Source organism: Carassius gibelio, chromosome B21 (assembly GCF_023724105.1).
Source record: "Carassius gibelio isolate Cgi1373 ecotype wild population from Czech Republic chromosome B21, carGib1.2-hapl.c, whole genome shotgun sequence".
In the NCBI taxonomy this organism is placed as follows: Eukaryota; Metazoa; Chordata; class Actinopteri; order Cypriniformes; family Cyprinidae; genus Carassius; species Carassius gibelio.
The window spans coordinates 6,271,785-6,294,967 of record NC_068416.1 but is presented as its reverse complement, the minus strand read 5'-3'; the positions used below and the strand labels follow the sequence as shown (position 1 = coordinate 6,294,967).

The window sequence follows — 23,183 nt, the reverse complement described above, 5'->3', positions numbered from 1 at the left end:
TTCAGCACACAAACCAGAGGACAGAGGAACAGTTTCACTGCATGAATCTGATGAAATGCTGGGTGTTGCTGCCATAACAGTTGGCTGCCCTCGCAATGAAGCAGAAACACAGGCCAGCTCTCATCAAGCCAAACACTGCATCTCAAGAAAGTGCTTTCTTACACCTCCCTAGGCAGATATTAATAATGATATTCTAGAGTAACCATGAGGCAGCTGCCCTACCAATATAATCAGAGATAATACGCAGTAACTGGGCCGCTCAAGCAGTCTCACAGTCATCGTTCTGAAACCCGATGGCACCTTCTGTTTTCCTAACAATGTCCAAAAGCCAAATGACACCAGCTGCCTTTGACAGTCAGCCCATGCCTTGAGATAAGATGATTGAGAGATTATGAGAGGCATTATGAGATTTTCAGATGATGCAAAAGAAAAGGCGGTGTTTGGTACACCAGGAGGTCACTGGCAGTGTACTTAAGTTCTTCCCTTCAGGCTTCATGAGGCACCTGCCAGCTTCCAGAGACTTATGGATATAGCTCTCCGTGCTGGGAATAATGATGGCCTCTTGAGGGTGTTTCCTCATTGGCCAGTCTGTTCTATTTTCATACAAAACCCCTTCTATTCAAGACAAACCTGAAGGGAATGGTGAGCCCTTGGCATTTACGCCAGTGTCGCCCTGTGCAATAGGGATTCCCAAGATATTCAGCAGTCTTCTGTTCTTACCCTTCCTCACGTGGATTGGTTACCCACAAACCCAGACTTTCTGCTCCACAGTAACCCTTCACCCTTTTTTGTCTTACATAAATGTCAACACAATCCTTACAAAATGTATGGGTCAAAAAATAATTGACCAAATTAAGGTATTAAGGAGTGCAATATAGCATAATACAGCATGATTATTGACTATTATAGTGCATTACAGTACATTAATTTTTTATTAAACTGTAACCATGAGTAGGTAAGTAATTTCTAACTACTGTAACTGTTGTAAATACAAATTTGTAGATCCATCCTCCATCCATAAATTGTAATAATATATCATATGACTTTTTTTGATCAAATAAATCCAGGCTTGATAAGCAGAAGAAACTTAAAAATAGTAATGTTTCCAAACTTTTGGTCTGTACTGTATATATATATATATATATATATATATATATATATATATATACACACACACACACACATTTTATAAACAGTATATTAAAAACTGTAAACATAGTAATATAAATATATGTAAAAAAATAAAATAAAATTGCATGAACTAATGCTTTAAGCACTAAATCCAGCAGTAACACAAAGCTTGGCTTGCCTTATTCGGCTCACGGTGATTGGCTTTAATCTGCCATTTTTTGCTTCTAATTTGCATAAAGTTGAGCATTTTTCAGCTTTTTGATTCTCTCATTGCTTGCTTCCCTTTGCTTTCAATCCCATAATCCCCTGCGTTCTGCATGTTGTTGAAATCTCATCTCTATGCCAGTGGATACGTATGACCTGCTGTTTAGACAACTTCATCAAGTCCCTTTCTTGCGATAAACATGTTATTTAATAATCTATTCTGATAAAAGTATTTTTTTTTATTTTAGGCTAAATTGAAGTTGTTTTAGTGTCATTGATAAATTATTATAAGTTTAGTTATGATTTTGAATTGGATTTTTTACAATTTTATTAAAGGGGTCATATGATGCAATTTCACGTTTTCCTTTCTCTTTGTAGTGTTACAAGCTGATTGTGCATGGATAAGATCCCTGAAGTTACGAAAACTAAAGTCTCAAATCCAAAGAGATATTCTCTATCGAAGTTAAGACTTTGCCACGCCCCCTAAAACGGCTCAATCAAACACGCCCCCACGTCTACATCACTAAGTGGAAATATTAGCGTAATGCCGCCAAAATGTTCACGCAAAGAAAGAAGGCGTGATTTCAGTAACCGTAGTTAGTGTTAAAGCAGCCGTGTCAGGGAGATTTTTGCTGTTATGGAAAGAGATGTTACATTTCCGATGAGTGTTCAGCCAATCACAATGCACTAGGTCGGCTGGCCAATCAGAGCAGACTGCGCTTGTCAGAAGGAGGGACAATGAGTTTGAGAGAGGCGGGGCATAGAGGACCTGCAATAATGTACAGTATTTGAAATATAATGTGTTTTTTGAACATTAAAGCATGTCAACATATTCTGTTATACCAAATACAAAAAATAATGATCTTTAAAAAAGCATCATATGACCCCTTTAATATTTTTAATTTTTTTTCTTTTTTTCGGGCTTTTATTAAATTTTAGTTAAGGTTTAAGTAATTTTTTTTGCATGTTTTATCATTGTTTTTAATACATTTACATAGTTTTGATGTAGTAATTTTTTTAGTTTATTTACTTTTAGTTATTTTTGTGCATCAACATTAAACAAAAAAAGAGAAATGTTGCCATGACAAATAGTTGATACATTAAAACATTAAAATAGTATTTTAAAATATTTTATTTTATTTCATTTAATGTCTTTTATTTTGAGTAATGACAGATTTTAGCCAAACAAACTCAGTAAGACCATATAGGTTGAGGAGTAACCCATTTTTGATTCAGAAGTCTATATATATATAATCTTAGCATTATGATTCCCCTTCTGAAGGGCAGTGACACCTTCATCTGAGATGAATTATATTTATCAGCAGCATTAATGAGTTTTCCTATTCTTCCTATCTCTCTCAGGCCGGCTGTTGAATTGGAAGGTAATCCTTTAAATCCAGTGACAAGAAACCGAGCGATCCCAATTATCTGCGTACCAGAGGGTGTATCAAAAGAGAAAAAAGGCTTTTGGGCTGACATCCATCACCATACACTTTCTCCGGACGTGGGGACATGTGATCACTGTAATTATTGTGGTCTTCATGGCAAACCGCAGAGTGTATCAGGAAAAACTGGAGACAGATTGTAGCAAAGGTGACAGAAGTATTGATCTCAATCTAGAATGAGGAAAGTGTTTGACCAACGCTGACAATATTCCCACTGATGAGCAATTCTCCGGTGCAACTCAAACCACTCAAACACTCAGAAACGTAATTACAGGATATCCCACTGATCAGACCCCTCCCAGATATCGGCGAATGGTTAGGGCGGAAATCTTGCCAAGGCACGCTTCGAGAGAGTGAGGAGAAAAAAATTATACTATATATATATAGACTTTAGGAGAACTAGAATGAAAACAGCCATTTTCATTTAAACAATTGCAAATATGTTGTACTCCATATGTCATCAGACCAATAATTATTACTGTACATATGCATTATCTTTAAATCAGTACATACCAGCTTGTTGTTACAAGTACAAACCAGTCAGGTTTATATAAATGTCAAAGTAGCATGATCCTGCAGTGCTATGCAGGCTAAAGTATCCTCACGTCTCAAGAATGTACCTACTGACATTACTTTGATCCAAATATTAAACATCAGGCATGCGTTCATACTAAATATTTCAGGCAAAACCATTAACAGATTATTTAGAATGATATCTGCTGATGCCGAAACTGATAGTTTGTTTTTTTTAAGGAAAAAAAGATCTCTCCTAACATGCTGTGGTCTATACAGGGAACAGTCTCATTTGGCACATTACAAAGATATTAGAGATTATAATTAACAACAGGCACTAAACTATTATATCCAGCTGTTATTTAATTTCAGAAAAAATAATCACTCCAAATGTAAAGTTTATCATTTGCATTAATGTTTAAGCCTTGCAGTATAAAATTCGGACCCACTTTATATTAAGTGGCCTTAACTACTATGTACTTACATTTTAATTAATAATTTAGTACAATGTACTTATTGTGTACATACATGTTTTTACATTGTACTTATATATATAAAAAAACGACATGTAATTACATCTGTATTTAATTTCTGTAATTACATTTATAATTACACTGTTGACCCATACTTTACACCTTAACCCACCCTTAAACTTACCCATACCTCCAACCCTCTCCCTAACCTTACCCCATCCCACCTCAATAGCAGCAAAATTGTTTTACAATACAATATGAACACAATAAATACATTGTACTTATTTTTTTATGTAAGTACATAGTAGTTAAGGCCACCTAATATAAAGTGGGACCTAAAATTCAAATGCAATTAGCAGCGGAAGATCTCAGTTTGGTAACTGAGCTTTTTGGCATCTACTTGCACTTGATTGGTTGAATATGCACAATTATGTGTCAAAATGGGAGTGTTTATGTAAATACACACAGTTATGTCTAAAGTGCATGTAAACAGCTGGGAGAAAATCAGATGTGTTTCAGTATATTGACTCCATGCATTAGGTCTTAAAGTGACAGCAGCTCAATTAACAACAAATGGCAAAGAAAATCACTCAATACTCAATCGACAAATTAAGGTGATTTCAAACCATTCCAGAACAAGGCAATAAGTACTCAATTTGGCATTCGAGTTGTTTTCCGTGAACACAGCCACACACACAAAAGCTCACACACTCGAGGAGCCTGCAGAAGGATCTTTGGTTCACTGTAGTGACTGCAATCCTTTATTTATGATAGGTAAATAAAGGATAGTAAGGATAGTCGCTTTGGATAAAAGCATTTAGTTAAGCATTTAATTTAAAAGTGATCTGATTTGGATCATCAGTTCAGCAGCAGAGCTTGTGCATTGAGACGTTTCCTGATTTTATACGAAGAGACTATGTTGATTTTCCATCTGTGATCTGATGCATTACGCACTGGTACAAATTATACATAACATTATCCATTCCACAATGTATAGTTGTAATGTCAGGTCTGATTTGACACACAATAACCATCACAGTGGACATGAGAAGTACAGAAGGAACATCTACTAGTGATCAAGAAGCAGTGCTGGAGCAGCTAGCGGTGCGAGTGGTGTTTCACACGGATGCGTGCACTGACAGTGACAACACTAGTGAGCAACTGAAGCAGAACAGATACAGATACACAGACATGTCAGGATGAGAACTTATTTGCAGTTTGGTATTGGGAATTGGGTATTGTGGAGTGGTAACTAATGTACTGCTGGTGCATGTAAAAAGAGCTGTGCTGAATTATATTGAATGTGCACCGCTAGTGTACTTTAAATCCTTACTGGATTCGACAGTAAAGTTTCAACACAAGTGTGAGTAACAGTTCTCATTACGTAGTTACTATTGCTTTGTCTTTTCTTCCAGCTCGCTTGATATGTATTATGCATTTTTGACCTACAGTAAATCACATCAGCATCTATGTGTGATTGAAAGTACATTGTAAAATGTTTAATAGAGTGTCTGTTTACAAATAGCAAATAACCCGCATTGTTGGCAGAGGCCATTTACACTAACTCTAGACAACATTACAAAAGACGGCTATCAAACAACAAGTCTTGTGGCGTAGTGCAGACTTTTTGACACGACCGACTTAAGATGGCAAAGACATTTATTTTCAACAAAAATTAAGGAAATAATCAAAAAGAAGTAAATGAATTATCAGGAAGGGTTAGGGTTTGGTATAGGGAGGGCTTTATTTTTCAAATGAGATATCATCCATTTAATAATTTTAATAAAACTTATAGTTTACACATTATTACAGCATTCTGTTTCATAATGTACTGTACTATAATACTGAGGTGCAGAGACTTTTTGCAGTCACTATTCGCAATAAGTAGTACAAATACTGCTATTTGTACATAGTGCACTTAGTGTAAACAGAACCATTTCTATTTGCACTGTGTAAATAGCATCTATAGCTAAGAAAATATACTATTTTCATGTTTCATGTGTGAATACCTTCTACAATTACTACACGTACAGTAGTCAACATCTGAAGTGGATCAAAGAAGTTCATCAAAGTTGTCCCAAAGACAAGAACGGGTGTTGATTTGTATCTTTGATGAAAGGTTTTGATCCACTACAAATGTTGACTGCTGTAGTGCAAATATCTGCTGTTAATATTTAAATAACAAGACTGTGCAGACATATAATTCAGCACATATCTATTTTCTTTCTTTCTTTCTGATTTTCATTAAAATGTATGGCCTTCAGAAACAAAGATGATCCGCCCCTTCTCTGCATTTTATTTTAGTAAGGTAAAAAAAAATAAAAATAAAAGACACATTGTCCCTTTTAGCACCACCCAGGCCATGAATAATAGATAGAGCAGCATGTGATGAGGAAGTGGGGACATCCTGTTCCACACTATATCTCTGCCTGCGCTGGTCTTGGCTTGGACCATCTGAACCCACACTGGGCCAGAGCTGCTTCTGGAAGAGGGATGAAAGCCTCGGGCCAGAAGCAGGTCACATATTGAGGCCATCTCCTAAACCTTTGTGCTTTCCACTCCTGTCTGGCCTCTAGAGAGCTGCAGAGGAACCGTTCTCCATCAGACGAGCTGGAACACAAAAGTCCTCACTATGCTGAAGATTGACTGTTGATTTGTGAAGCTTACATGTGTGTAATACAATGATTGTAGTTATATTAGATACATTTGTACGTTTAGTGTCTGCTAAATTGTAATAAACCTGTAACGTGAAGATTTAAAGTTCAGCTTTGTGCTCCAAACATGAATGATTCCTCAAATCATTTGAGTCGTTGGGATACAGTAAGTGTGCTGCTACTTTAGTAAGCGATCAGATGCACCATTTTCCAAGGATGCATGATTAATCATATTCAAATCCCGTTTTCTGCTATTCTTGATTTATTAAGAATATATGTGCCTGCTGGTTATCTATCCTGAATAAGTCTCATTTTAATTTGGCATTTGCATTATCTTGCATTCTTAACAAGCCTCCGCAAGCTTTCATTGTTGTGGTTGCCAGATATCAAGAGTAAAATCCCACAATCAGCTTTTTTTTAATGTTTTCTGCCTAGTGTTTTACTTTATCTTCCCAACCTTTGCAACTATTTGCATGAGCAGATAGTTTGTCTGTGTTACAGAAAAGCAGAAAACAATGGCAAACACGTAAGCTGGAGTTTAGTGACATCTATTGAAATATTTAGCTAAAATAAGTGTCGTTTTCGCTGTGTGCCGACTAAATCTGCAAGCAAACCATGCTTGGTGTTCTCTTGATTTGTGCTTATGTGAAAGTGCAATAACCATTTAACCATGATCTTTTTCCCTACCTGATTCACCAGCTGAAAAATCACACAGATGCACATTGAGCCACATCTAGAGAGCAGAAGATCAGAGATGTGATGCTGAAGGACACTTCTCACAGAAAGAAGTAATAAGAGAAGTCAGTGATCTTTTTAGCAGAAGAAAGTAACATTGATTCAGAAACGTAAAAGTCTGGTGTTTCTACAGATTCCATTTCTTTTCTTATCCAGCGATGAACTGTTATTTAATCCAAACGCTCGGCACATCGCCGTGAAGCAAAATGCAGTCTATTTGATGTGTTTGATCTATTTGATCCTGCTGAACTGTGATGATTTTCCATGTCTTCCGTGCTCTCGCCTGCAATCCCTCTGATAGTCCTGATAAATCAGCATTTTAAAACGCACTGCTTCATACAATAAATTGCGGTTTCAGAGGGGAAATTAAAATTCCTAATGCAGCGATAACGCTGGCCTTTCGCAATAATTGAGGCTTCAAGGATGGTAATCACACTGAAGCAAATCCCTCCAGACACAGCAAAGCTTTTCATAATCGGAGAAAACATTTTCCTCTCAACGTCAAATGAGGCTTATAGAAATACAATCCTGATTATATAACACATTCACACAGAGACTGAAACATTTCTGCCCGTTTCGTTTACCTCCTTTTTAGGACTTTAATTAAAAAATCAAGCAATATAATAAAGAAGGTCAGAAGATTATTTGGTTACGACCAATTCGAATCATATGATCTCATAAATAAATATGAGCACTGTCACCTTCTGAATGTCTAATGCATTTAAACACATGACGTTGGTGTGTTTTTATGTACTTATTTTAGTTTATTACAGTTAATGTTTGTTTTATTTATTAATGTTTATGGCTTTAACTTTAGTGCCAGTTTTAGTTAACTACACAACAGCCCTGCGTTGTATAAACAGGCGTAGCTTGATGTTTGAGCTTGGTGGGGCCAAATCAAGCCAGTCAATTTGGTCAGTACAGTTCATTTTAGCATTTCTGTAGTAAACATACAAAGTCACAATCCTTCTATCATTAAAAGCAGTTTAATTGTGATTAGAGCAGCAGCAAATGCATGAAGATGCAACTATATTTCTGTTGCAATAGCAAAAGTAGTGGACATTATTCAATTCAGGTCAATTCTAGGTTTTGTTCTGTGTGCATTAAATTATATTTGGATGTAAATGGTCCTTTTCTTGACATAAATGCAAATCACTGAGCTGCCTTTATGATGCTGTCCGGGTCTGGAGTCGGCATCTGGCTTAATTCCTCTTTATTTATTAAGTTCATATTCATCTGCAGTTGTTATATGTTGTAAACAACAACAAAAAAATACACTAAATATCCATTCATGTCATGCAACCGCATGCAACAGACAAGCATAGGCTATTATCCGCCAAAATTCGTCACACACAAACTTCTTACGCAAATAAGATTGGTATTAGTCTAGTCTATTAGTAAGTTTGATTTTATTTATTAATGTACTCACAATAAATAACAGCAAAATATATTAAAATAACTACATTGTGTGCATATTTATTTTTGAGTTTAAAACATTATAAATTAACAAATATTTAGTAAAATATTTCATTCTTTCAGTACATGGTGTGTATTCATCTCCCGGTGTTATGGAAAACACAGAGAGGGAATCAATTGCAGATAAGTCGTTTATTAAGGGATAATCCAGAGGGGTAAACAGTCCAGGCAGGGTCAAAACCAACACATCAATCCACATAAACAAGACACGAACACAAGACAAGACAAGACAAGAATTGACGGACATGAATAATACTCTGACATTAAACAAGGACTCCGTAACACAGACCGGGTATAAATACACAGAAGGATAATGAGGGAACAGGAGACAGGTGGGGAACAATCAATTACACAACAAGGAGGAAGGTGACCAAATAAGGGAACAGGAAGTGATATGGTGACAGACACCGTGAGAAAGGAGGACATCTAGTGGAACCCCAGGGAACACAACCCAGACACTGTGACAGTGTGTCAGTAATTCATGTTGGATGCTGTGGAAACAATGACTAGCTTTCATCAGTGTTGTCTTTACCCCAACCCTCAAATTACACCTGTACCTCCGGCCGTGCCCAATCTAAAGGGAAAACATTAGAAAATAACAATGTGCGCTAGATTTCTATGCCATTTTGCCATACTCCCAAACTGCTGGAGAGGAGGATCTGGCTGTGAATTGCAAATGCAACCCAATGCAAATTTACTTAGGATTCAGTAGGAGAGACCTCAGGATTTTTGGCCTGGCTCTGCTCTCACAAAGATCTTCTAAACATAAGGTCATCCACAGTGGGATTTTTATATTGAGTACAAGGCTGTCTGAACGGTAAAAGAAGGTTGTTCAAAGGTTACGATTTTATCCCCCTCTGAAAATAATTGGCCTTCAAAATTGAGTATGTCCAGACAGAGAGGCAAATTGGAATGGATTTGGTACGGCAAGCGTCTCCTTCTGCGTGATTAAGTGTAGCCATAAACATTAGTGGCATCTCATCAGGCTAAGAAAAACTCTGAAAAAGTCCAATTGAAATGATGGGAGGCGTTGAGAAATTGTAATAGAGAGGTACAGTAATTGAATCTTGATAGTAAATTGTATTTGCAATTTTTGTTCAGATGATTTTGACGGCAAATATTCCAGAAATCAACATAAGTGTTCCTAGTCATGGACTAAAATAATTGATTTTCAGAGGAACATCATTATCATGCATAACAGTATTTAACATTTATGAGACTTAATCAGCTCCCAAACCAGCTGCTAAGAGGACGTGTCACATATATTTCTATATTCTCAGATGTGTGATATTTTTGTGAAGTCTAGAGGGATTCATTCAGTCCGCTCATCTGATTGAAGCTGATTATTAATACTCACTGAGTTGTAGACATGAGTAATGTATTAGTCCTGCCAGCTGTTGACATTTATTTCTTAAATCACAAATGATCTTCTGGATAACATTGTGGCATAATTGAGAAAAACTCTAATTGCTTTTGCAAAATTATTTTTGTCATGGTTATAACGCAGCTATTAGAGCAATTAAAGAAGTATTTAAAGCTAAAGTGTATTACTGTTTAAGATTAAAATACTTTCTCCTAGGACAGGGTATTTAACAATGTTACAGTATATTGAGTTTTTGATTAAATTAATGTTGATATCAATGATAACTGTAGCATTTTTACTGGGGATAAATCTGACAGCAGAAATAAATGTGAGAGCAGCGAGAAATTCTCAAACTATTCTCAAACTAATAATAATTGTTTTATATATATATATATATATATATATATATATATATATATATATATATATATATATATATATATATTTTTTTTTTTTTTTTTTTTTTTTTTTTTTTTTTTTTTAAGGAATATCATGCAACTAAGATATTTTCAACCATGTTTTTATTTATACTGTTTATAGATGTGCCGCATCTAATTTGACTGGAGAGAAATGCAATGTTTTTTTTTTGTAAATTATTGGTTAAATTGTCATTTGATTGCATTGAAATATTGATTCAATTGTTAAAGTTTTGTTAAAGCATTTTATTATCCACCATTTTTAATGATACATTTGTATTAAATCATTAAACACAGAATCCACAAGAAATAAAACGTAAAACAGAATTTAGGAAAAAATTAAATAGATTTTTGAATTATTAAGATTGTTTTCTTAAAGAGGATTCTAATGCTAATCAAAACTGCATTTATTTAATCCAAAATACAGAAAATAATCCAGTAATATTGTGAAATATTTATGATAAATGTTTTCTATATGAATATATTTTACAATGTTATTTATTCCTGGGATCAAACCTAGATTTTCATCATCATTACTGTAGTCTTCAGTGTCTTAATATACTGATTTATTATTAATGTTGGAAACAGTTGTGCTGCGTTTTTTTTTTTTTTTTAACTGTGATGAATAAAAAAAAAAGAAAAAAAAAATCTGCTTTTATTTAAATAGAAATCTTTTCTAGCTTATGAAAATCCACCTTTTCTTTACAAAAATAAATTATACTTTTAATTGTATTCAAATATAAAACCATTCTTTTGAATTGTAATACATTTTTGTACTTTTTTTTTTTATAAATAAATGCAGCCTGGATGAGCAAAAGTGTCAGTCTACGGTGAAATTAAACTCACAGAGAAGATGCAAATGAACAATGCAAATAATAGGGTAAATCCAGAACAGACAGGCAGGGGACCTTGTTTCTATTTTATTTTACTTTAGCGGCATTTGTTTGGCATTTGCATAACTATCCTTTAGTCAATCTTATCTCCATCATGTCCCACTGTCATGTTCTTGCAGATCTGCTCGATGCAGATATATCGGTCCGTTATATTAATAATGACATTAGCCTGGCTTTCCTGCCCTATTGATATGCTTCTGCCTGCCCCAAACCTAACCAGGTCTCAACAATATTAATAAAACATGTGGCAGGCAGATAAAAGTATAGACAATAATTTACTTCCTTGATCATTTGACACATTATTATACCATTAAAACATCCTGCAAGTTTCATATCTTAAGGCATCCTCCTAAGATCAAAAAGAACATTTATTCAAACCAAGTTCCAAACAATGTGGGTTTGTGATGTAACAAGGGCAAACGCATCTGAATATGACTCTAGAGCAAGACACTGACAGGCTTGCATCACCACATCTTCAAAACCTACTAAAACACTGTTCATTAAAAATTAGTCTATGAAAAACCTACAAATTCTACTGAGATTGTTTCACTTTACTATCACTGAAAATGGCTGTGAAGAGCAACTGATAGCGTGGGTCTGATAATGTCAGATTACAAATACTGTATGCTATAAGAACATACTTTTAAAAAACTTACTTAACTAGTTTGTATCCGGACTATTTGTTTGTCTGACCAATGTCTGAACGAGGAAGTGTTCAGGAAAGTATACAGTCAAGATAGTTATTGTGCATGTATTTATAGATCAGTGTATTCTGACACGTGTGCAATATACAAATTATTTCTTGTTTTTATTTGTGTGGCAGCCCATAAGCAGCTGTGCCAGTGACATTACACTTGAAGATAATTGCCAAAAACATTTGTAAGAAAATATCAAGAATAAAATGCTGAATAGCAAAATAATGAAAAAACTGAAATAGAATAGCAAAGGCAGCAAAACATTGTCCACCACCTCACTGTTAGGGCCATAGAGATGAGTGTGTGTGTGTGAGTGTGTGTGTGTGTGTGTGTGTGTGTGTGTGTGTTTTGAGAGGGTAGTAAAGACAGACTGAGGTTTAGGAGAAAAAAGCACATGCAGTCTCTGGGAATAGTGAGGGAAGTGCCTTATCTTTAGAGATTTGGTGCATTTCTTTTTGCCAGCATTCTGTAAATCTGAGTTTGCTGTTGTTTTTTCAAGGTATAAAGTATTACATATTTTACACTATTCCATTGGAATCTACTGAAATTCTGCAGCCATCAAACTTACAGTGGTGTATTGACCAAACAGTATGTTATAGCAGGACAAAAGCCTTCATCCTATTTACAAACCACGAGCAATCCATTGTAAAGAGGCGTTTAATGTCCTGCACTGCGAGCATTTACATCGCACATCATCGCTGTTCTTGAAACCACACAGAATTCAATCCGTTTTTGTTTTCTAAGGGAGCACTTGTCTTTTCAATGAGTCTGTGGAAAACAGGTTCAGGTGACACGTTAAAGACAAATAAAATAAGGCATACAGTTAATGACTTCATGTTTTCATGAGATTAATCAGACCTTAAGTACATTTTTTAACTATACTGAACATATACAGTATTTGCATGTCTGGTTATCATTCTCCACTGAGGGAGCTTTAATGTAGAGAGAAAAAAGAGCAAAAACTGTAGAGCAAAAACTGAACGCACTTTCAGGAAATATGAACAATAATTTCAGTTACATACTGTAAATGGGACAAATGAAATATCCACAAATGCATAATTATTTTCATCAGAAAATCAGAAAACAAATCACAGGGAGAAGGTGCAGCATCCAGGCGCTCAGCAGCTTGTCTGAAAGTCACCGGAGCGCGGGACACAACGACACAAAACCTCCCCGAGACCGCGTTAGTCGGCTTGGCAGAGGAAGGCTGTTTTAGGCATTCTGTTGCTCACAAGCTCAGATGGACAGCGTGATTGAAACGCTGCCCCCTGCTAATGAGCACACAGAGCACAATGTCACCAGGTATTAGTGCTCATTTTTCTGGCTGGGCCCGTAGGGATGGACGACAGGATTGGTGAGGCGACGCTTCTCTCTGCAGAAGGCATTAGCACTCTGTGCTGATCTCTCACTGTTTGAGGAGAGTGTCACGTGGAGAGTGCAAACCAAACTAGATACGTCAGTCTCACAGGACAGAGAACAACATGATGCACACAGACGCACAACATTAGGGTGGTCATCTCTATCACACCTACAACGAATACACACTGCAGGATTCACTGAAGCCAGGATAAAAGTTAAAAAATAATCCTAAACCAGTGACAGAAATTTTCCACTAAGGAGCTATGTTTACCACTTAAACCGATTTCTCTGGACATTTCTTTTTAGCTTTATGAGAGCAAATTTTCTAACCTTGTGATGTTATTAAATGTATGCTTGCAATTTACATAATAAGACACTAAAGGGCTGATAATGAGTCGAATGAAAACAATCAACAAAATCCATCTCTGCTCTGCAGAAGTGGAGCAAAAGCTGCATCTGAAGGGGTTTAGATGGATTTACACATAATGTTAAACGCAGCTCAGAGATATCATGAATGCATTTACATTACTGAGACAGGTGCCGGCAAATCATCATTGATTCATTCAATTCAGGAATGATGCAAGTGACTTTTTGATTTCGGGAACACATATTAGTACACTAATCTTGCTATTTCTCCATTAGAGAGGTATGCTAAAAATATTAAGAGTAAAACACTTTTACGCAGTTGAAAATTTTGAATTGATATAAACTTATTGATTCATTGACCCAGTTCGTTTATAAATGCTGAATAATTCAGGAACAAAACACCACCATGCTGATTGGAGACTCAATGATGGCCAAAATAGTGGAAAACAGTGTCTAAAATATTAATATTAATAATAATAATACTCAATATTAAATTGAACATTACATTAACATTTTCTGTTTAATTACTCTACACAACATACAGATTCTTTCTTTTTTCCCCTCCAATTAATAGTCATGGAAACAAAAACAAAAAAGAGCTCAAAGACTTGTAGAAGCAAGATAAATGTATTTTTATCTCACGCTTGCTTTAGCCTGGTACATTATTTTCAGATGCGATAGAGCCTTAATCTTTGATCTCAAGAGACGTTTCATCTCTGAACTGCCACGATACACACAACAGACATAATAAAATAATAACAGATTCACAACCGGATGCAATCTTAGCACATTTCATTTTGAAAGCGTGTTGAATGCAGGGATCTCTCGGTTACACACAAACATCTGGATTGGCCGAGTGGAAGTATTTCATCTGACAGTAATGCGTCCTGTACGAGGTCAGACATGCAGCAGCGGACAGAGGAAGTGACTCGTGAAACAACACTGCCCTGTCCAAATGTGCACAGGTCCTTCTGTGATCTTTTGTGATGGCACAGAGCTTTTTAAAGCCATTCGACCGTCTCATGCTCTTCTACTGGAAGTGCTGAAGTGCCCTGCGATGCTTGAGCGAGATGTTCATTAAAACAGTGTTTGCTCTCTCATTCTGACCTAATGCAGTGAGCAAATCAAACAAGATTTCTGAAAATACCTTGTGAGTTTTTTTTAAAGGACAGCACCCTACTGAATAAGAACTCATTTTGGCCAAATAGCTGTATCTGAGTGAGTAATTACCATAAACATACAAGCACGAAAGCTGCTGTCATTGCTTTGTAAAATCACCAATAGTTAATTTACAACATTATTGTAATGCTGCCTAATGTACATGCATCCTGAAAAAGAAGTAAACTTTAGAATACTTTTGCTAAAGCATGTAAATAATAGTATGCAAATAAAGTAAATATTACAAACTGAATGTAATGTTTTCTAACACTTAATTGCATTTTAATTGCAATACATTTATTACAATTTAAATGTATATTAAATGCAATTAGCTAAACCTAAGTGTAGTTTTTAACCCACTTAAAGGAAAAATAAACTTTTTGTTTTGCTTGTTGGTTAGCGCAGGACATTCGCTATCAGCTATCAGGCTAAAGTTAGCATTTTCCAATATGTCCTACTGGACTTCAGTACATCGGTATATTTAAAGGCATAACGTCTTTGGATCATTAAAGTGTACAGCTGAAGTGTCCTGACAAGCATTTATAGTAAACTAAAATATACTTGGACAGAGGGAGCGAGAGGTTTATTTGCTACCATAGAAAGGGTCACTTACAAACAACTCGGGCAGTCAAGTATGCTTTGACTTTAACAGACTTGCTTCTAACACAACATCTCAGGTGTTCATAATGTACTTTCTCTGAACATGTAATTGAATTCAAAGCCTGCCAAGAATATACTGTTTAGCATGCTTAGACTTTTCGACTTTCCTGTTCATCTTGCCATATGCTTTCACCTTTTGTGTTTTATCACACAACTGGCAATTTGGCAAGTCAAATGAAGGAGAGGAGTGAAGGCGCTCATATGCAACTGTCAGACTGATAAAGAAACAACATTTATGAGATTACAAACCTGTGACATTCCCTACAACGACAGCATGTGTTTTTATATGATGCAGTCTAGACTATAAGTGCTATAAATGTAAACAGACCCAAAACTGGGACCAAGCACTACACACCTACTGCCTTCCCTACGGATATTTTTAGTTTCATATTTCATAAAAAAAATAAAATAATAATAAATCACTTTTTTCTTTGTTAAATCAAAATATATATTTCTAAAGCTACTTTTTTGTCATGTCTATTCTGTTCTTTTCTCATTTAACACAATAGTGACATGGAATTATATTTCTGATATGCAATCAATTAATCAACACATCATATAATAATTTTTAATAGCTTTACATATTTTTTTTTTTACAAAACCTTTTAATTTAGATATTTATTTAGATGCATTTTTCTTTCAGTGTAGGACAGAAAAATATATATATACCTGAGATCATAAAAAAGAGAGAGATCTCAGACCTCTCAGAAAAAAAGCTCAGATTTGACTAAATAAGTTCTTCAAACAGACGTAATAGATTAGTTATTTAAAAAAAAAAAAAAAAAATGATGATGATGATGACATTCAGTGGCGTATTTGTAAGAAAGGTTTCACTGGCGGTCAAAGATTAATGTAAAAACAAATCCCAAAAGTTACGATTTCCTCTTCCTGGTTAAAAATAGCATTTTAATTTTAAACCGTTTAAAATTGTAATTTAGCGTTTCAAATTAAAAAGCCCGGGACTGAAGCATTAGAGCTCATTTGGGTGAAAGCCATCACTTGAAACCCCAGACCGATACGTCATGAGTGAGAGGCATAGAGAGAGATAAACGCATTATACAAGCACTGTCAAAGTCTCTAAAGCGGATGTGAGGATGCGCTTTCAGAGGAGATTAGTTTGTTTTGGAGCTGATTGTTGAAAGCGACAGTCTGGACTGAGCATGCTCTGTTTGGCCCTTCAGGCTCAGCTTTCTCTATGCAAGCGTCTAAAGGCTTCAAGCCTCAGATGATGCTAATATACAACAAAGCCTGATTTAAAACAGTTGTCCTAATTTGTCCTTTTGATTTATATGCAAATTCTTCACACACAGTTTCCTTTACTAATTAGGCCAAAATAAACAAGTTTGGCAAGCAGTAACATCAGACTCGAGAGCGGCTGAATTTTCTGATTAAGTGGTTATTAACTTGTTACTTTTAACATGAAACAAAGTCTCAGCTTTCAAAGCCTGTCAGTGCTATCACAGAATTTGGTTGGTTTTGTCACTCTTTAAAGGGGTCATACGATGCCTTTTTAAATATCATTATTTGGTGTATTAGGTGTAACATAATATGTTGACATGCTTAATGTTAAAAACACACACTTTTTTTTCAAATACTGTATATTATTGTAGGTCCTCTATGCCCCGCCTCTCTCAAATGCGTCATTTTCTACAAAGTCCCTCCCTCTGACAAGTGCAGTCTGCTCTGATTGGCCAGCCGACCCGGTGCATTGTGATTGGCCGAACACTGCAAGCACTCATTGGAAATGTAACGCCCCTTTCCATAGTCGTGTGTTTCATCTTTCAAAATAAATTTAAAGACTACTTTCTGAAGAACAAATAAAGTGCTTTTGCTATCTTCTTCTTCCTTTGCGTGAACATTTAGGTGGCATTACACAAATATATCCACATAGTGACATAGACATGTGGGGGCGTGTTTAAGCGAGACCTTTTAAGGGGGCATGGCAGAGTCTTAACTTTGATAAAGAATATCTCTTTGGGTTTGAGTCTTTGCAACTTTACAGATTTGTTTTATGCACCACGAGTTTGTAACACTCCAAAGAGAAAAGAAAAATTTAAATCGCATCATATGATCCCTTTAATGTGTTGTGACAGATCACTGTAGACGTCTCAGTTCAAGCAGCACTTGAACTAATCATCTCTTCTTCGATCTCCTAAATTATATATGCAGCGGATTCAGGCACTTATCTTTTAACAGCAAGTAAAGATGTAGTGAGAGATACCGTCCCACCCACCACACCACTGCTGTTAAACTCCACAAATGATTTAAAGAGAAACATAAAGGTAGTTCACACACATCGTGTTCTGTATTGCAAGTCTCCTGATGCTATAAAATAGTGAAGAACAGGTCTAAATGGGAGTGAATGGCTTCTGTTCTGCTCTGCTTGTTCCATTGACAATACACTCAGCACCATATATAGAGAGAAAGGCACACACTGCACCAATTTAATTGGATTGTTGTCATTTGAAAATGTATAAATATAATAATGCACAGTTTTCTTGAAAACATTAACCATAAGCAACTGTAATGCTTTTCTTTGCAAGTACTAATGCTAAAATGCAATGTGGATCCACTCTAGTGAATACATATGCATCAAATTTGAGCTTTCTCGAGACTCTTGCAATGGAGAGAGATGTTGATGAGGCAAGGGACTTACGCAGGAACAGGGTACAACATGGCATCCATTTCAAATAGCAAATACTTTAATGTGATGAATCTCATGGGAGCAATAAAGTTAATGAAGTGGCCATGTGACCTGTTTATTCATCATTGTGAAAGAAGGATAGAGAGGCTTATTAATAATAAAAACAAAAACAAATTGAAATTTAGCTTGCACCGCTCCTGGATATTACTTAAAAGATAAAAAGATGATAATAATTGTTTTGATGATTATTTACTGTGGTGGACGAAGTACACAAATCAAATGTACAGATGAATATTACCTGAGAGAAAACAGAGCTGACCATCGGATTTTCACCAGTAAGAAAAAAAGCGTTTTAAAGTTTGTTGTTTTGCAGAACGTCACAGTTATATATGACTTGGCCTGAAGTTAGGAAGAACATTTTAAGAACATTTTTCTTAATGATTTTTTTCTTCTCAAACCTTGTCTTTGGTGTAATAACACCCCTGGCCAAAAGCCCCCAGAGGGCATCACTTCCCACTTTGATAATTATTGTAGTTGCCATGTTCTGAACATCACATCCTTTCTTTCCCCAAATGTAATCTTTCTAGGTGGCTGAATAAAAGTATTTGGACTTTATATCAAACAATTACCTTAACTTAGCATGAGCAAGCTTGTTAGCTAGACAATTAGCATCAGCTACCAATATTTACTTATTTTCAGTATGGTTATTAAATAAAAAAATAATATCCGTCTACTCGGCTAGTTAATCAAGACAATATGAAAAATGTATACTGTTGATAAACGAGATTAAAACAGACATCACATTGGGCTAAATGCGTAGCATTTTAATAAAACTGTTAACTGTTATGGCATTGGGAAATTAGAACGTGCATGAGTTATTGTATTTAGCTGTGTTATTTTAATGTTTATTATTATTATTATTCTGATGTTGTCTTCATTCAAGCATTTCAGTGGGCTTAAATAGATCACCCTTTACAGCAGATTTAGCTCACAAGCAACTGACAGTTTTGACCTAAATATGATTTTCAGTTACAACACTTAATCCTAAAATTCGACATTAGTAACGTACTTTTAGCAACATCAGTCGCGCGTGCGCTCACAAGATCTTCCGGTTCTTACTTGTGAATTCAGTTCACTGGAGACCCGCACTCATTTGAATCAGTTAGTTGTCGACTCGAGAACAGCTGCAATTGGATCATTCTAATCCGTGAATGAATCGTATTGTGCGATTAAAATTAATCAGTTAGTTCTTGAATCAGACACACTTCTGCGTGTCGGAGCACGTGATATATTATAAGGACTAACAATATGTAAAAAGTAAAAAGGTACGCTCTTATGCTTTGGAATGTAGATGTCAGAACTATGGACTTGTCTGTGTGTCTTTCCCCCGTGACTCAGTTTCTGTCTGCTATGGGTTGTTAATTGGTTTCCAGGTGTATCTTGTTTTTCCCCATGTGTTCCATGCCCTAGTTAATTTAGTCATTCCATACACCTGTGTTTCCCCAATTATCCTGAGTTTTTGAGTATTTGAGTTCATGTTTGTCGAAGATTATTCATCTACCCCGTGTGTGTCCTGTGCTCCTGTTTTCTCCTTTGGAGAATTTCTATTGAAATTAAAAGAAGAGTGTTGTGCATGCCATGTTTCCTCATTCCACACATTGTGACAATAGTGAAGTAAAAGTTACTCAAAATAAAACGATTACAATAAAGTAGAAGTACTTGAAAAATGTACTTAAGTACTGTCCACCACTGATTATTTATAAGACGGTATAACATATTATAAGGTTTTTTATAATGCATTATGCATTACTTATAATGCCTTAAGAATATGCATTAAATATGGGCTTCACAGAAAGTGTTATACTGGATCTGGACTAACTTCTAGATCTGGGATATTTTGTGAATGTTTTGAGCGAACACAATGCTGATTCTGTAGTTCACTGTGACAGCATTTATGTTATGAATGTACATGTGACTTCATACATCAAAAAAACAAAAACAAGTCTCCACGAGCTGAGGGTGATCATTAGGAGTTCTGTCACTGACACTGCAAAAACACCTCCCAGCATCCCTCCATCCACCAGAGATTCATTTGTACACCTTTTGGTGTTGTGATGGTGGACACGCTCAGCTGCAGAGGCGTCCCGCTGCGCGCCAGGCATCAGTCAAACTCTCACGCTTTGTTGTGGCACTCCAGCGGCCTGCAGAGATGAAAGACGCCTCTCCAGCGCAGTGTGCTGTTGTTTGGTTTGTTTGGATCAAAGTTGAGCTGAACAGTGACCCGAGGAGGCGTCTTTCTGTTTAATCACAGGCGTGAACAGAGAGAAGGACGTCCTGTTCACAAGTATCAGTACGGCCTTTAAAGATGCCTCATTACATGATATGTGAGAGATAATGAAGGCACACTTTGTCAGTCAAACTCTGACTTTTAACTAACTATTAACTATGATTTTTGCCTCAGTAAACTCCTTATTCGCTGTTTATTAATAGTAAGGTACTTGTTAGTTGTGTACAGTACGTCGTGGATAAAATATGATCATGCAGAACTAATCAAGTACTAATAAACTGTCAATATGCTAGTAATATGCATGAAAATATGCAACTAGGTAATAGTGAGATCCCTAAACTGAAGTCTTACCTTCATCTGCAGGCTTCAAAAATTGAATGAAATATACCAACAAAAGTATAAAAACCAAAAAGGTGTAGCTGACAGCTCTCTTAATCTCCTGAGCTGTGAGCTATAAACTGAATTTAACCTTCAGGATTAAAAATCACCATAAAACCAAGTCCTGACACATGGCACAAGCAGAATACACAAGCGGGTCCACCGTGACATTCAGCGTGGCGTTCCTTGCGAACTCCCTGCTCTCTGTAAACTGGATTAAAGGTGCAGTTCGTCGACATTATTCTGTCCGTTTTTGATGAGAAATACTTTACAGCTCAAATCTCTTCAGACCGCACGCCTCAGCTGTGCACAAAGGCACTGCGCTTTATTATTATTTATGAGGTGGAACATTGTCAAGAGCTTCTTGTGCTTTAGAATGACCTTCATTTAGTTTGAGGTTATAAACCTTGACCGACTCCCTACACGACACCACTACAGATCACAAAGTGACGTTATATCGGCTAAACACAGCAGTGCTGAGTTTATATGGTGAATAATCATGAATATGGCTTGTATTTTGTCTCTTTTTCCAGCAGACACATCCTGAAAATGAGACTTTGTGTCATTATTTACTCTCCCTCAAACCTGTATGAGTTTGTTTCTGCTGATGAACACAAGATATTTTGAAGAATGTTTGTAACCAAACCGCTGACGGTAGCCAATGAATTCCATAGCATTTTTTTTTTTTTCATACTATGGAAGTCAATGACTACCAACATTCTTCAAAATATCTTCTTTTGTAACAAAAAAAAAGATCAAATAATGACATAATTCTTATTTTTGGGTAAACTATTCCTTTAACCTTCTGGCACGACTGGTCCGTACACACATCTTTGTTTAAACTCACTATACTAGCCACAGATGTTACGAATGTTATGAATGATGCATCTTTAGAAAGGCCTATGTGTTAAGCATCAGCATCCAGTCTCAGATCCATTACGCTTCAGCAACAGTAATATAGCAATATGGGTTGGAAATACAAAGAAAAATCTACATTTCAAGACTTTATGTCTTCATTATAAAACAGCAGTCGTGAGATGAATCCAATCCGTCACACTTAAATTGTTAAAGCATCAGTTTAAGCATGTTGAAGCACTGAATCTATGAAATATTGAAATATAATCCACAGTTTAAATCAGATGTGCTTGAATGATCTTGAGAATTCAATCTGTGGCGGATGGACTTTTTTAACTTTTCGAAAGACACTAAGTGGTTGTTTTTTTATTCATTCAAACATTTGTGTCGAAAATATATATCATTTGTAGCTGTCCAATATTGCTCCAAGCTCAATGTTATATGGTATATACAAGTTTATTTGTCTGATTACCAATATGTAGATCTGATATTTATTTATTTTACTTCTGTTTTTGATGTAATCATAACATAAACACTGAACTGAACAAACTACACTTTTATCAATGCTGTAATTTCACTTTCATCTGTAATTTCACTCATCTTACTTTTTTTTTTTTACATTTAATCTTCATAATATTACAACAATTAAAACACTACATCTTTTTTATTTATTACAACAAATGCAGCAACACTAATATTGACAGTAGTCAAAATAAATGAACATATTCATGTTTTCAATTGAAAAATAAATAAATGACAGGGCCATCTATAAACGCGTGATTTTAAAACTGATTATCGGATAATTTCTTGATGAATTATCGGTTAATTTATCAGTTAATCATTGGTTAATATCGGATGTTTTTAACGTTCACAGAGAATAGCTTACTTGCACATAATGAAGGTGAACTGGACTCAAAACATCTCTTAAAAAGTATGTTTGGAGAAGCAGCAGATGCACTGACCGTCAGTACACACAAACACTGGACACTCATGTTTGCAGCGCTACATAGAGGAACATGCATCTCACCTTTGAAAAAGCAGTCTTTGCTGTGGACCACATAGATTCTCCTCCGCTGCAGGCAAGCGCTGCGGTACAGCTCACAGTGGTTCTCATAAAAACGTCCGTCAGAGCCACACACAGGCACAAACGAAGTGTGGCAGCTTTCCTGGCACACACACTCGGCACGGCCTGTCACTTCCCTGACCATACACTCCCGTCCCCGGCCACAGTATGTCCTCCTGCACGCACCCCCGTCTGTAGAGAGATAAAAACCACATCAATTTGTGCATCAATTTGTCATCACAACCATCTGTTTGCTTTCATAAGAATGTCATGAACACACTGCAGTTATGACATCAACAAATTCTCTGTGCATGTAAAACAATAATCATTATTTAATGGGTAAAGACCGTAAAACTGCTATGGTAAAAATTGTTAATTGGTTAAGAGTAAGTTCACTTATTATATTGTAATTGAT

At 35.9% G+C, this 23,183-nt stretch overlaps 1 protein-coding gene across 1 annotated transcript in view; it reads right to left on the bottom strand.

Annotated features, from left to right (window-relative positions):
- The window catches only part of fstl4 (follistatin-like 4), a 163,467-nt gene that overhangs the window by 86,872 nt on the left and 53,412 nt on the right, over positions 1-23,183 (bottom strand). The window contains exon 4 of the mRNA XM_052588302.1: positions 22,733-22,960. Within this exon, the coding sequence (XP_052444262.1) occupies positions 22,733-22,960 (228 nt within the window). The remainder of the gene's footprint in view (positions 1-22,732; positions 22,961-23,183) is intronic.